Source organism: Brassica napus, chromosome C2 (genome assembly GCF_020379485.1).
Source record: "Brassica napus cultivar Da-Ae chromosome C2, Da-Ae, whole genome shotgun sequence".
Taxonomy (NCBI): Eukaryota; Viridiplantae; Streptophyta; class Magnoliopsida; order Brassicales; family Brassicaceae; genus Brassica; species Brassica napus.
In genome coordinates this window covers 40780366-40796762 of record NC_063445.1, presented here as the reverse complement: position 1 = coordinate 40796762, position 16397 = coordinate 40780366, and the positions used below count along the sequence as shown (strand labels likewise).

The 16397-nt window shown below is 42.3% G+C and overlaps 1 protein-coding gene across 1 annotated transcript; it reads left to right on the top strand.

Moving 5' to 3' along the window:
• Positions 1-4977: 4977 nt before the first annotated feature.
• LOC106369673 lies at positions 4978-9725 on the top strand. The gene is made up of 7 exons (XM_013809795.1): positions 4978-5182; positions 5311-5525; positions 5697-5748; positions 5841-6579; positions 6730-7579; positions 8703-8734; positions 9626-9725. Exons 1-7 carry the CDS (start codon positions 4978-4980, stop codon positions 9723-9725), a joined length of 2193 nt encoding a protein of 730 aa, XP_013665249.1.
• The last annotated feature ends 6672 nt before the right edge of the window (positions 9726-16397 follow it).

The following is a 16397-nucleotide window of genomic DNA, read 5'->3' as shown; positions in this document are numbered from 1 at the left end:
TCAAAAAATAGAGTAAGTGGAGATATGGTGCTACGGTTTAAAAGATCTCCCAAGTACATACTAAAAAGGAAGCAAGTATTTTTTTTACAATCAGAGCGAGAGGAAAAAATGTGATATACTCATCAGTGGTTGAAAGAAGATGGGGAAGAAGATTTTGTCTTATGATTAAGCTAAAGTGTTTTCATTGCAAGAGTTGTTACGGAATCTAAAGGTAGTTTTCTTGGTTGTCATTGTCACATTGAGGATTCAATTCAGATAAATTTATGCACGTTAGCCGTCCTAAACAAACACATTTTGATCCATCCTAAGGATAGATCCTCTTACATCCGACGAGGATAAATAGCGCGCTATAAAAGAAATTTGAGATTTTGATCACCACTTTCGGGAGACTTAAATATTTTACTCGAAGAGATGCTCGATTCCTACCATACAAGTCGTATAAGCCGAGAACATATCGCGGACTTTCAAGCGGGATGGAATCAGGTCTAAAACGATACGGGAAACGTAAGTCGAAGTAGTCATCGCACCCCCTAAAGCCGTAATTAGACCTAGGTCTTACCCTAAACCCATCACACTGGTCTCTAACGTCTCCAGACATGATATCCAAAAGATACGAGATCCTGAAAGAATGTCTGTTTGTCCGCATCTAAACGCTCACGGAAACTTTGAGAACTTCTCAAACAGTTCGGACGAGAAACGAACAGGACGATCCACAAAAGGGCAAGGAGCGAGATGACAACTCGAATCCTTCTCCCACACTTAACCAAAAATCCAAACATTCTTGAAATCCTTTTTTTATAAAAAATGGTTCATAAAAAAGTCGTCATTAGGATTGTCATTAATGCCTGATTCTAGATTAGCTACATAGAACTTGCCCTAGAATTGTTAGATAAAAGCGATAGCTTTCATCCCATCCTGAAACCATTCTAATTGAGCTAAGATTCTTGCTAATACTGTTGACAAGAAAGCTCTCCCAAGTAATAGAGAAGAGTTCCAGTTTAGCTTGATGTCCAAGACATGGAAATCAACCGGAACTAGGGCATTATCAATCTGCACCTCTAGGTCTCTCACAACTCCTCCTGAGCTCCTCTGAGAACAATCCATAAAAGTGAATGATTCCTTGGAAGGCTCCATCTGCAGACTCAGATGCTCTACCATAACCCTAGGTAGGATACTGACTGATGCTCCTGTGTCGCACAAGGCATGTGGGAACTCAATACCCTTCACCGTACATGGTATTGCAAATTGCCCAGGATCACTCTTCTTCTTCAGTGTAATCCTCTTCTTCATCTTTTCTCTAGCTTCACAGAAGATTCTCCTAATGTCTTCTTTGGTCTCTCTGGTTTCTCTGAAGAACATCCATAATCAGTGGGTAAAATAAGCCTCCTCGAATGGCTTTTCTAAAGGAATCCTAAAGACTCTCTTTCGGAAACTTTCTCTTTCCTTTTCATTAGCTCCCCTCTTCATATGTTTTGCCACTTCTTCCTTTCTTTTCCTCAGGGTTCTTCCCATAAGAACCCTATCAACTTCCATAGGATCTGTTGCATCATCTAAAGGTGTTGTGATGGCTCTGGTGGGTTATCTGAAGGTTTGGGTCGTGGCCTGAGTGCAGTGAGACGTGCAATATCCATCTTTGGAATCTGCACTCGGTATGTAAGAGGTGCTCATCGATCGATGGTGCTGGAGGTTGTCGATCGATGGCGGTCTCTTTCTGTCGATAGACGATGGGATCAGAATGTCGATAGATCTTGACGTAAACAGGACTGGGCGGATGTGTGTGTCTTGCTGCGAACTCCTCGTGAGTCAGGATCCTAAAGGCATTGCAGGATGCGGTTGACTCCGTAGGTTTCATTGATCGATGCTCTGGAGAGCCTGTCGATCGATTGTGATTGAAGTCTGTCAATCGATGTTCGAAGTCCGGCGTCGATCGATACCAATACGATTCGCCAAAACTCATCGAACTTTCTACTTCGAAATTACCTTCTTGCAGCTTCTCCTGCTTCACCACTTGCCAGGAGTCATCATCTATGATGGCATTCACGTGGTGCTTCATCACATCATCTCCTACCCCTCTTGTTAAGTCTTCTTGCCTCTTAACAGCTCCTCTTGTCTGAACAACCTGCATCTCCAGCTTCTTCACATGAGTGCTCAGAGTTTCAAAATTTGTGTTCATGTTGGTGTAGACAGAATCAATCTTCCAATTGAAGTCCACCGTCATGCGTTGCTGTCCCTCAAGAACCCTATCAAGCATCTCTTCAATCTTCTCTTTTGAGTAGCTGGTGGTGGCTTCTGGTAGTAGGAGTTTCCATAACCCCTGTTGTTGTTGTAGTTGTTGCTGTAGGGTTTCTGGTGCTGTGAACTATGGTTGAATTTTCCCCTATTTCCAAGGGAATTTTTGTTTCCACCCTGGTTTCCAGAGCCATGGAATCCAGTTCCACTGATGAAGTTCACATATTCTTCTTCCTCTGCTCTACCCTCTGTGTCTATAGCCTCTGCATCTTCAACCAAGCAGACCTGCTTCCTAAGAAGCTTGTGAACACTGTCAAGGTTTGCCGCCACTTCATCCATCTGATCATTCCCAAGAATGGTGGCGGATTTCTTCCTCTCAAAATCAGTGTTCTTGGTGCTGGATGCTAAGTTCTGAATAACTTTCACAGCCTCCTCTCGATTCCTGGTGTTGAAGTTCCCATTGCTAGAAACATCAAGAGCCATATGGTACTGCACCGCGATGCCTCTGTAGAAAGTACTGAGCAATTGTACTTCATTGAACCCATGGTGTGGGCAATCTCTTTGATAAGACTTGAATCTTATCCAGGAGCTTCTGAAGGACTTTGCAGGCTCCTGAGTGAATATAGCAATCTTGCTCCTCAAGTCTTCAGCACGCGCTTCATCAAAGAAGTTGCATAAGAATGCATTCTTTATGTCGCTCCAGGATGTGAGAGATCCTGGTGGTAACTGCTTAAGCCAATGCGAAGCATCTCCAGCAAGTGAGTACTTGAAGAGCTCACATATGAGGTAGTCTTCAGAGACTCCCTCAAATTTAATAGCATATGTAAGATCCTCGAACCTCTCCAGATTGTCCATAGGATGCTCGTGAGATAACCCATAGTAGGGTGTCTGTCCCACGAGTGTGTAGTACTGCGGCTTCAACTCGAAATTCCCCCTCTGAATAGTTGGAGTACCAATGGCTGATCTGTTGGTGTAGAACTGATCTGGACGGTTGTACTCAGCCAACGTTCTGGGTCGAGCAGCCTCATCTACAGGTAGAGTAGTGCATGTAGCATCAGTATCAGACTCAGGGATTGCAGCCCCCTGAGCGTCTATCCTCTGACCTGCTTCATTACGCATATGACCTTCCTGGTCATGCAGGTCTCCCCTCCCATCACGTACAAGTATCAAGGTCGCAACCATGTCTCGCGGCTCAGTATCGATCGATGTTTGGGCTGAAGTATCGATCGAAGTCGGATGGAAGATGTTGCTCGACAGAAGAGTGTCTTCGGTCGACGGTGGAAAGCGAGTGTCGGTCGACAAGACTGGTTTCTGGGTCGACCGTGGCTGACAAAAATCGAGCGACGAACAAGTGTTGTTTGTCGATCGATGAGGAACGTATTTCTTTGCGGATCGAAAGTGGTTTTAAGCTTAACAAGATTAAATCTATAAGGCAATCAAAGTTCCCCGGCAACGGCGCCTAATTTGATATCACTCAAATTACCCAAAGGAGTGAATTACTCTCTCAAATAAGAGGTTCAGTTGTAGTACTTAGGGATCGAATCCACAAGGAGCTAGGGAACCTAATAAATCAAATCAGAATTGTTAAGCTAGGTTGATTAATGTTTTAAATGTAAAGTTGCAAGTTTTGTGAGCAAGTAATTGCTCGATTGATTGATTGGGGTTCTGGTACTTTAATGGAAATAGCTAGACTTAGGGTTTTTATTCAGGAAATTTGGAATTATAATCCTATAGATGCCTAACAAGTTGTATGCATGATATTATAGAGCTCAACACTTAATAAGACACCCTTAGGCTTTCGCTTTCTAGGTTTGTCTATTGACCAGTGTCGATCGATTCTATAGGAATATCGATCGTTATAGAATAATCGATCGATACACTTGTAGAAACGTCGACCGATTATTCGATAGGAATATCGATCGACGCGCTTGGTCAAACGTTAATGCACGGATTGAATATGCTCACTAAGGTTTCTAGATCAGCTCTCGCTTCTTCTAGCAAGTCTTAGCTCAGTTAGAATAGTTTCAGGATGAGATGAAAGCTATCGCTTATATCTAACAATCCTAGGGCAAGTTCTATGTAGCTAATATAGAAACATGCATTAATGACAATTCTAATAATGAATATCACAACTTAGAAATCTATAGTTGGGGATAATCCCTCATAGCCTATTTAAACCCTAAAATCTAACAAGAGAACTACTCAGACATGACTAAGCAATTCATAACAACAATAAGGTATAAAAACTGCATAGATAAATAGATAGATATCAGTGGATTTCCAATCACAAATCTCTTTGGATCTTCTCTCCAATCTACTAAAAATCCTAGAAAACCTTTGCTGTCTAAAACAATAAAACAAGAAAGCACACTTTGCCTCTAACATGTTGACAAAACTTATATAATTAGGTTAAAACTCGCCAGGGGTAATCTTGTAAAATGGTGAAGACTTGGGCTCTAAGTTGGCTGTGACCAAATGGGCTTTCTGCGCGCTTCGCTGTCAATCGATGTCAAGAGGTGAACATCGATCGATTATTCCTCTTCAATATCGACCGATGGTCGAGCTCGATGGTCATCTCGGGTGCTTACTCCAAATATCTCCAAAATGCTCCAAAATCATCAATTTCCTCCAAATCACTTTTGATCCTATAAATATTCTAAATAGACTCTATAATATAATTACTAGTAGTTAAAACACTTATAAACCATGGGTAAAAGTGGGTCAAATCCATGGTCTATCAATTTGATAATGGTATCAGGCCCTGAGAGAAAGATAAGGGAGGACAAAATTAAGAATTCAGTAGCTGCAACTGTAAAAGATCCTTTTACCCAGAAAATGGCTCTCAGTCTTGAACCTACCCCAATTATTTCTAAGGATTTAAATAAAGAGAAGGGGGTTGTCTTTGAATATGAAGAGCAAGATAGGAGGTTCCCATTTAAAGGTGAAGTCAGAGGTACTCAAAAACTCATGTTTTCAGCGATTAGAAGTTTTCTTTGAGATCTGATCAGGAGTATTCATCGAGTAGAACTGAAGAAGTGTGCTCAACTCCTCTTACGATTGGTTCAACGGTTTTTGTCCCAGGTTCTTTGGAGCTAGGACATTCTGGGACTAAATCTAGGAAGGGCCCGGCAAGAAGAAGACCTTATAAAACAAAGAGGACTCCGGATACAAATGCTGCTTTACCGACCTTTTCTCAAGGTTTGGTAGTGTTTTCTCAAGAGTCAGATGGTAAAGGAGAGAAGAGGAAGCAAATGATCATTCAGTTTGAGAAGAGTGAAGCCGCAAAACCTGAGATGGTCCTGACTGGCGGACCGTCTAAAGCTTAATGAGCATTTTCTTTTTAAATTGTCAAGGATTGGGGCGTCCTCAAGAATTAACAATTTCTAGGCTCATGGAGATGCGGCGCACATATTTCCCTGAGGTTCCTTTTTTGATAAAGACTATGATTTGTTGAAATGTTGTTGTAGATATTCAAGTTTGGCTGGGGTATGACCTATGTGTATACTGTTAACCCTATTGGTAAAAGCGTCGGCCTAGCTTTATTTTGGAGGAAAGGCTGTGATGTGCATATTTTGGAAGCGGATAAGAACGTTTTGGATGTCAAATTGCAGATGGAGAATGTACAGTTTTTTATGTTTTGAATTTATGGCCACCCGTGTGTGAAAGAACACCATCATGTATGGAAAAGCTGTTAGGAAAAGGAGTTTCAAGGAAAGAAAGCTGGACTATGATGGGAGATTTTAATGAAATACTTTCAAATGAAGAAAAATCTGGGGGTCCAAGAAGAAGTGAGATTTCTTTCCAACCTTTTGCGGAGATGTTAAGTGGTTGTGGTATGATAGAGTTACCAGGTTCGGGCAATAGCTTTACTTGGGGTGGTAAGATAGGTGATGGACTCATCCAATCAAACATGGATCGGTGTTTTGGAAACAAACAATGGTTTCACAGTTTTTCGGGATCCAACCAGGCGTTTTTGGAAAAGAGAGGCTCCGATCATAGACCGGTACTCATCAAGCTTGCAGTGTCTCAACAATCTTACAAAGGCTCTTTTAGATTTGACAAGCACTTGTTACATAAGCCTCGAGTCTGGGAAAAAGTGGAAAAAGCTTGGAAACAGCCTGATCATCTTTTTGGCTTTTCTATGGCTGATAGATTAAGGAGCTGCAGAAAAGCTTTAAGAGCTTGGAAGAAGGAGAACGATTTAAATTCAAGGAGTAGAATCAGAAATATCCAATTCTCTATTGAGGAAGAGTTCAATCTCCCTCCTCCTTCTTATCAAAGAATTCAGAACGTGAATGCTCAGATGATAGCAGTTTATAAGGATGAGGAATCGTTTTGGCAACAAAAAAAGTAAATTTCAATGGGCTCTCCATGGTGATAAGAACACGAAAGTGTTTCTTGCAGCAGTACAAGATGGGAGAGCTTGTAATGGACTAAATCAGCTTCAAGATGTCAATGGGGTTCTTCACTGATCTGAATCTTCAAAGTCTTGGAACCAAGGGTTTCTGATTCTTTGAATGGTTTTTTAACTGCTGAAGTAACTAAGGAAGAAGTGAAAGCTGCGGTCTTTGCCATAAAAGGGGCTAGGGCGCCAGGGGCTGATGGAATGACCGGTTTTTTCTTCCAACATTACTGGAGTCTGATTGGTGAGCAAGTAATAGACGAAGTACAATGTTTCTTTGTTACTGGTTTTTTCCCTAATGAATGGAACCTGACTCAGATTTGTCTTATTCCGAAGAAGGGTGCAGTGCTAATGTCAGATTTACGCCCTATTAGTCTTTGCTCAGTCTTGTACAAGATTGTTTCAAATATTTTGGTCTCTCGGATAAAACCCTTCCTGCCTGACCTGGTGTCTTCTAATCAGTCGGATTTTGTCTCAGGGAGACTAATTTCTGACAACATTATCATAGACCATGAAGCTCTTCATGCTCTGAAATCGATTAACAGGTTTTCAAAGGACTTTCTTGCCATTAAAACTGACATGTCTAAGGCGTATGACCGTGTGGAATGGGACTACCTTCAAGATCTTCTTTTGGCGCTGGGTATTCATTCAAGATGGGTGGGCTGGATAATATTTTGTGTTAGGTCTATCTCCTACTCTATTCTCATTAATGGCCAGTCTCATGGGATGGTTAAACCGTATAGAGGCCTGAGGCAAGGGGATCCTTTGTCCCCTTTCCTCTTTGTGTTATGTTCTGAAGATCTTACGTTCCTGATGAACAAAGCTGTGCCTCAAGGGCTCATATCGGGTCTGCAGTTCCCAGAAAGTGGGCCAATGATTCACCATCTTTTGTTTGCAGATGATACCATCTTCTTGATCAAAGCAGAACTTGAAGGATGTAAGGTGCTGGTGAGTATCTATATATATAAAGTTGGATTTTTCCCTTCTTATGACATGTGGAAGGAGGGTTAGTTGAAATGTGTCCTCATATTTTTTTTTTGTATTTTAAATCTTTCTTCTTTTAGATTATTGCAATTTACTCCATCAATTTCTAATTGAGTACTATCTAATCCTTCTCACACTTATTGGTCCCTAAAATTCAAGAAATAAATAAAATAATATAAATATATTTTAAATATTTTATTTATTTACAACAAAAATAGCATAAACTTTCACCATTTTATTATTTTTACTAATTTTTATTATTTAATTTACAAATTATATATTATTTCACTATTAATATCATAAAATAATCAAACTAAGAATAAGAAACTAGAGCACCAATGCAAATAACCAAGAAAGCGGATCAAAGGGAGAATAATAATCGAAAGGCCAAGGCCACCAAAAAGCAGGAACATATATGCTTAAAGCACCGGCATCACAATCAGTAGCTAAAAGGTAGAAACACCTCACAAACTAAACAAGAATATACAACACGGCCATGCAAGTAAAAAACCACAAAGCTCTGGATAGAAGGGACAAAAGTTCCAAGAGACTAACTCCGCACACCTATACCAAAGGAAACATGGAAAGACAACCACCGAGAAATCAGAGACTAAACATGAGACCAGAAATAACCTTCCAAGCCTACATAACATACACGAACGAAAACATTATCCAGACCTCGAGTGGCAAACAAGGTGAAAGGGAGAGCCACCAGAGATGCGATGAAAGCTGCAAAGAGATGCGATAATAGAGAGGGAAAGGGAGACAAAACGAAAGTAAATCAGCAAACTATGGAGCTGTCCTCGAACTATGAAAGGGAGTATAGAAGTCAGAACATCAAAAACTAGATTTTGAAAACCAAGACGAGCAGAGACTATTAACGGTAAGCCAACGACGAGGAATACAACATCAAAGACGACTAAACTCTGACCCAAATAAGGAAATGCAGTTTCTAATAGCATCTGAAATCTAAGGAAGAAGAGGAGCAGTCACTATTGACTGGAACAGCCTACAATGCCATGAGAATCAACCGAAAAACTGAAAACTCATAAACCTGATCTATAACAAATACCATATAATCTCACAGGTGAAGAAGGCAAAGAAGAACAAGAGAAAGAGGTGAGTCTTTTTCCGGTGATGGTGAGAAGCACCGAGCACCGCACACCAGAAAGGTAACGAAATACATAGACGGCGATGGTTTAAGGTCAAAATATGGGGAGAGGGCAAAAAACATCTTAAAAGTTATAATTTTCAAAAATATGAAAAAATATAATACAATTTTGACACTGAAACCGTTAATCTTAGAATCAACAAAGTTATTGAAATTCATTATTCTTTTACGTTAGATATTCATTTCACTACTAACCCGTACTATACATACAACAACACATTATTCGAAATAACAAACACAAAATATATTAACCTATCACCTACTACTACATAACACACTAAAAACACCAAATAATGATCTTAACAAATAAAAATGACAACATAATTAAATTATCCAAAAAAATCAAGTTCTTAGCAATAATAAAAACAATATTCCGCGCGAAGCGCGGACACCATCCTAGTTCTTCATATTTATGAAGATGCAACTGGACAGAAAATTAATCTTGACAAGTCATCTATCATCTTTGGGGCTCATATGTATCAAGAGCTTAAGGATATGGTTCATGATACCTTCGGGATTTTGATGGAAGGCGATGAGGATAAGTACCTAGGATTATCGGTGATCTTCTCTGGATCAAAAATCAAGATTTTTAGCTTCCCCAAAAAAATCTCAGGGATAAGCAGTGGCGGACCCGAGATAAATTTTAAGGGGTGTCCCTAATTGGGCTTGGCCCAGATTAAAATTAAATAAAAAGGAAAAACAGGTAACAGAGGGCCTTTGAACCCAAGTGACTCAGTTAAAGGGGGGGGGTCAAGAAGGAAATAAAAACACCAATTGAGCTATGTATTTTTCAATTACGTTATACAAACTTGCTAATATATAATTTTAACCTGTGGCAGGTACAACCCTTTTATCCAACGTGGGTCCGCCTCTGGGGATAAGCTTTCAGGCTACCATGCAAGAATGATATCTCAAGGTTGTAAGGAGGTGTTTAAGTAAATCAGTGGCTATGTCAATGTCAATATACGCCATGTCTGTGTATAAGCTGCCAAAAGCCATATGTGACAACATCTCTTCAGTTTTATCAGATTTTTGGTGGTATTCTGTGGAGAATAAGAGGAAGACTCATTGGATTGGGTGGGACAGAATGTGTCTACCTCAGACTAAGAACCTTGGTGGCATTGGTTTTAAAGATATCCAAGTTATTAACCAGGCTATTTTGGCAAAACAAGCGTGTAGAATCCTTCAATCTCCTGATTCTTTGTGTGCTTCGATTCTGAGAAGTATGTATTTTGAAGGAGGCCATTTTCTCAATGCTTGTTTGGGTTCTTCTCCCTCTTTTATTTGGCGTAGCATTATCCATGGTAGAGATTTTCTCTCTGGTGATCTTAGACAGATGGTTGGAAATGGCAAATCTATTAGTGCCTGGACAGGGAAGTGGATTTTAGATGGCCTATTGAGAGCACCTTTAATGAAGAACTCACTGGTCGAATTGGAGCTCAAAGTTGCAGACCTCCTGGACGTGCCATCAAAATCGTGGGATATTGACAAGCGCCAATCCCTCTTTTTCCCAACAGATATTGATATTATTTTAAAGATAAAACCTTGTGGGAACCGGAATTCGCACTGTCGATTTCCGTTGATTTAGGAAAGATATGAAACCCTAAATTTCCCAGAGGTCCCGGATATCCGCTAAACCACACGCCAAGCAACCAGAACACGAAAAAACAGACTAAGTATGAAATCGATAAAACAAAAAGAGAGCAAAGAAGATCTTATTCCGAATTTGCGTATAAGCGTTTACAACAGGTAAGGCTTCGGCTGTAAAAGCTGTCGGCGAGATCCTAGTTCTAACCACCTAAGACCTGAAAACCTATTGAGTCGCAGCTCGATAACAAAAACAAAAAAATTGCCTAAACTGCTCTAAGTGCTAAGTTTTGCTCTGAGTAGAAAAATTGCGTCCCTCTGCATCTTCGACCTCGACATCTTTATATACTCCTCTAGAGGTGGTTTGCTCTTTCCCTTTATGCCATCGGTCGAGTTTATCACTTCGCGGAAATATTCCATTTTTCTTCGATCTTTGTATTTATCTTCGGAAACTTCACATTTATCCTCCAAACTTGACATTTATCTTCTCCTGCGTAACAAAAGATAAACCGTCATAACGATTGGGCTTGATTTCGTATAAAATCGTATAGCGTAGGCAATTTGAGGTGTTCAGCTAACCATTGCCGTTTTATACGATCAATCCGAATGTTATTCGAGAAAATGAGTTCTTGCGGTTTTTAAATCGTAAAGTTCCAATGGTGACTCCAATCGAGATGAAACAAGAGAAGGTTTGATCCAACCCCAAAGGGGGGGGGAGCTACGAGGACAGGACGAAGGCAGGCGGATTGATCCAACTCGCCGAACGGGCGAGTTAGACTGCATTTTCGATCCAACTCGCCGAACAGGCGAGTTGGACGGCTTGCTCGATCTAACTCACCCGTTTGGCGAGTTGGACTTGCTCGATCCAACTCGCCGAACGGGCGAATTGGTTGGTGCATCCGGTCCAACTTGCCCCTTCGGCGAGTTAGACGATGGGTGTTTTGCTGTCCGGGATCCGCTGTCCAGGATCCGTTGTCCGAGGCCTTGAGTAACCTTTCTCGAAGACTTGTCATGTGAATCCCTTTCGGAATGGTTACGAACTTGATTTTAGGTTTTCCCACTTCTTTATTCTTTTGAATTTTATCTTTCTTTTACAAAGAAGACATTTCGCGGAAAGTTTCTGACTTTGATTTCATCGTAACCGATTTTGACCCCAACAGTTAGCCCCCAGCTCGTTAGAACCATGATGTTCTTGCCAGCAGTTTAGACATGCCGGGTAAGTTAGGCGGAATCCAATGTCTGAAAGTCCGAGGATGAATAGTGAATTATCTTGCCTATAAATATGTGAGTAAGTTTTCAAATTCTTTACTTGCACATTTCCACAAACTTTCTCTCAAGATAGAAGTATAATTTCCTCTCTTCTCTTCCTTTGATAAAAAATTTCTCTTTGATCATGACTTCAAGGAGAAAAAGATTTCACCAAATCTCGTCAGGATCGTTCCGTTCCCGACGACTCTAGCTCACAATATGGCAACATTGCACCAAAGGTGGAGTTTGCGGAACACTCGGCCGATGCATATTGGGTGGCTAGAGGTAACGTAAAGCCCCCTAGACCCGGGATATGGCATACTCATCTGTATCGTGCTAACCCCGTGGAGGGCTGTCCGAGCAGGAGCTGTCCGAATGGGCTTGCCGCTAGTTGGAGTTTCTGCAGAGTTCCAGAGTCAGTAGAGTTTCGTCTCCCAGTTGCTGGGGAAGTTGTCGAGTCCCCGACTGATGGCTACTTCACGTGTTTTGAAGCGTACCTAATGCAATGCCACTTATGGTTTCCTCTCCTGGAAGCTATCATGCGGCTCTTCAGTCATTTCGGGCTATCGATCAGTCAAATCAACCCGTGTGGTCTGCAGCACATTAGCGGTTCTGGTGCTGAGTTACGAACGGGGCATGACTGTAACACCCCCGAACCATTCTAGGCATAGGTCGAACCACCGGCCAACAATCAAACAAGAACATGACCGACGGCCCGACCGTCTACCAAGGTTGGGGAGCGCTACAAGACGGGCTAACGGGCGCTCCAGCCAAGGTCACAAAAAGTGAAAATCATGACTAGGCCAGCCCGCCCACTAACACGTCCCGTCAGGTCAAAGCCTAAGGCTTCTCAACCTGTACCTCAACCTGACGTTGTGTTAGCTCGGACAAGCTAATATCAGAAACAGCAAGGCATTTCCACAAAATGTCGATTTTATTATCTTATATAATATCTGGTTAACAACACACAAAATATTATACAAGGAGTGGCATGCCATGCAAGAAAAAGTACATACTTATAGTCTGAAAGCGTCTTAAGCAAAAAGATGCAAATCTACACCAGCCGGCCTAGCTTCCCGCGGCCTCTACAAGCTTACTACCGGTCACCTGAAACAACAACGAGTGAGGAGTGAGTAATCTAGCATTACTCAGCGAGTTACAATCCCCAACTAACAAATACAACCCCTCGCTATCCCACCCCAAACAATTTAAAGCGAGAGGTTCACCTAACAACAATTCAACCCAATTCAACGAATAATAATAAGCAATATCAGAAATACGCAGCAGGAAAAAGATAGTAAGATAACTAGCATTATGCTAGCTCACCACCAAACTCAATTTCGAAATAAATTAGAGTTTAACAACCCAAAACACGATATAATATATATAACTAACTTGGGCCCCGGTGACGTTAGGTTCATCCTTCACTATCGGCAATATCCTATCTCCCTACCACAAAGGCCGGAAGAAGAAACTTTCAACCGACCGCGGCCCACAGTCCTTCGGGTCACCACGCGACAGTCCACAGTCCTTCGGGTCACTGCCACATTATACCGTCGTGTAATACTCAGCCATAGGACATGACCCCGTTCTTCTGAGTCTTCCCGATCCAGCGAATAAGGGGTTTCCTTGAACCCGCTGGGTACGAGGTCTGAAGGAACACTAACTCACCCCTAATATGCCTAGCATTGTGGGTTACACAAATGCTGTCGGCGAAAATATAACCAATACTAAACCCGGTAATATAACCAAGGTTTAAAGTAATAATCACAACACAATCAACCACTTTCCAGAATCTAGAATAAAGACTAATTCCAGAATACCTTACTATCCACAACTTAGCGATATCATCTAAGCATTCAGCATTTACTAACTAACCAATCAACCTAACCATTAGCACATGCTACTACGGTTCTCAAGCAATAACAAGCATGCTATCAACTTAATCAACATATCCTCAACTATTAACTAATCAAACCGTTACTCAGTTAGACCCGACCTCCTGCCATGATCCAACTTCCAAGTAACGGGAACCTGCATGAAAATAACTCAGCAATTAATTGATCATAACTCACAGTTTTTGGTTGACGGTGGCCTTGACCCCAAACCCGACTTCTGCGATCCGAACCCTTTCTTGACCTTCTCAAGCAGACCCACGTCCAGACTGGTCTTGAACTGGTCTTCACTAGATTGATCTCTCTTCACTTGAACAAAACCTTCTCTAGGTGCTGACTCAAAATCGGCAGAGTAACTTTCTCGAAAACTGCCTAAATCGCTCGAAAACTATCGAAACTCGATCTTTCTTTCTTTGCTTTCTCTCTCACGTTTTAAACTTATTTTGAAGTGTTCTGGATGTGTTTAAATGAGAGGGGGTCGTGGGCTATTTATAGGAATCAGCAACCAATCAGAAACAAGCCGTGTGGCAGCCCGTGTGTTTCTTCGCATGGCTCCGGACGCATGCGCAGCGGCACCTCGTGCTCCACTTGTCTTTCAGCATGCTCAAATGCAAGGTGACACCACGCCCTCTACCTGTCTGGATGCATGGTCTGGCTCCATGCAAGGAGACACCACGTCCTCCACATGTCAGACCGCATGCTTTGGTAGCATGCATCGCGACATCTCGTGCTTGGCCGTTCCACCTCGTGCTTCTATGTGTCACTCCCCATGCTGTGATCACTTTTACTGCAACACCTCATGCTTCCCTTGCCACATACCATGCCAGGCAGTTGCTCGAGCTTCTCGGTCCATTCGTCCAATTTCGGCCTTTCCGGTGAATTTTTCGTCCCGCGATCAATCCCAATATTTTTCGACGCCCGTTCTGATGACCTGAGTATTTTTAATAAACTCCAAATGAATCCTGACCTGACGGAAAAATATTTCCCGAGCATCCGGCTTCCCCGAAAAATTCATAATACCGAAATTAGGGTTTCCGCCCAACTTTGGGTTTTCCCGTCGTGCTTTGATCATGTCCTGCTTGCATTCATCCTGCTTACGACTTATGACGTCTCTGAATTAATATTCCGCTGATACGAAGTTTCGTGGATTACTTCGAGGTTAAGAAACGTCGTTCTTCTAAACCGTCGAGCTTCTAAAACGTTGTGCTTCCAAAAATGTTATGCTTCCATAACGTTCGTCTGATCAATCTAAGACATCTTTTAACTATGGTCGAGCAGCTTATTCGACTCATAGTTCACTCACGATGAATTCTTCGACCACCTCGTACTTCGAAACCTCTCGATCTATCTGATCGCTCGCGACTCGACCACCAAAAAGATACTCGACCACTTTTTTTTTTAAGGGTTTCTACAATGACCCTCGATGTTGATCATCTTGAAGGCATGTTGATCCCAGTGGGAATTTCGGCCATTGTACGACTGAGTCCTCGTAACCACATGGTGATCATAGCGGAATTCTTGTTAAAATACCATGATTGGAAGAAGTTTTTGTTCTTTGTCTGAATCGATGATGCTTCTGTGGAGGAGAGTTGCATTCCTATCCTTAGGACCAGATGGGGCCGGAAAGGTACTTTCGATTTGTTATACGCTAGTTTCGACGATATTCAATCTTACGCATTTGTTTCTCATTTTGCTGTGACTAATCCTCTTCCCCCAACTACGGATTGTCTGTAGACCATTAGAGATTTACTCCGCGATGGTCCATTCTTTTGGGCTACATTTACTCCGAAATGGGTTCGTCACGCTCTCGCTCTCCAACGTTCTCAATTCCAGCCGGATTTGCCGGTCGAAGAAGGGGAAGAACAGAGGATGGACAGGTTCGTTCCATACGAGGCTCCAACAGAGAGGGGGAGGTCGAGGACCCGCAAGGACAAACACATAGCTGTTGATTATGACGCGGGCGACGGGGAATGCTTTCCCGAAGACATCCTTGGATATTATCTCAACAGTGGTGAGCCGATTGATCTTTACGAGTTGCTTGGTTCTGACTTTCCTACGGCCGAAGGTGGATCCGGAAAGGGGCCGAAGTTAACCAAGGCATCGATTGAACACACGTTTTACTTATGGCCTTTTTTTTTACTTTGAAAGTTTTCGCAGGGCCTTCTCATGATGAACCGAGCCCTTGAGGCGAGCAACCAGTAGGCTCGCATGGCTCAATTCAGGGCCGAGATGGCTGATAAGGAAATTGCTCGTCTGAGGGATGAGTTGGAGCATTCTCGTCGTTGTGAGAGAGAATTGACTGCAAAAGAGATTTGTCGTGCGTAAAGGCGAGGAAAGAAAGAGATGGTTGAGGTTATGAAGAACTGTTGCGACTGTCGCGGTACTGTGGGCGGATTGTATCTCATGCAGGCTTCCGACTATTCGTTCGTTGTCGAGGATCCGAAGCAAACTAGGCGCATGAAAGAGAGAGAGACAGAGATTTCACGATTCCTCAGATCGAGGAGAGGATTTGGAAGCAGTGGGAGCCGATTCCTGTTTCCCCTGACACGGTGGAGGCCGAGACGGGGGCCCCTGATGAGACGGGTGAAGTGAACGAGCCGACGGTTCCCCTTGATGTCAACGACTACTCGGTGGGGAGATCGATGACTGGGTACTTCGATTTCAATGGTTGATCGTAAAGCCTTCTGTAGTCTGTGAGGATGTTCCCTTGTAATATATTTCTGTAGTTTGTTTATTTCCGGCCGGGTGTGGCCGTGATTTGTGTATTAGGACTGGCCATGTGTGGCTTCGAATCCCCGCCGTTTATCTCTAATCCCTCATAACCTATTTAAACCCTAAAATCTAACAAGGGAACTGTTGGACCCAGATTTGTACCAAATCT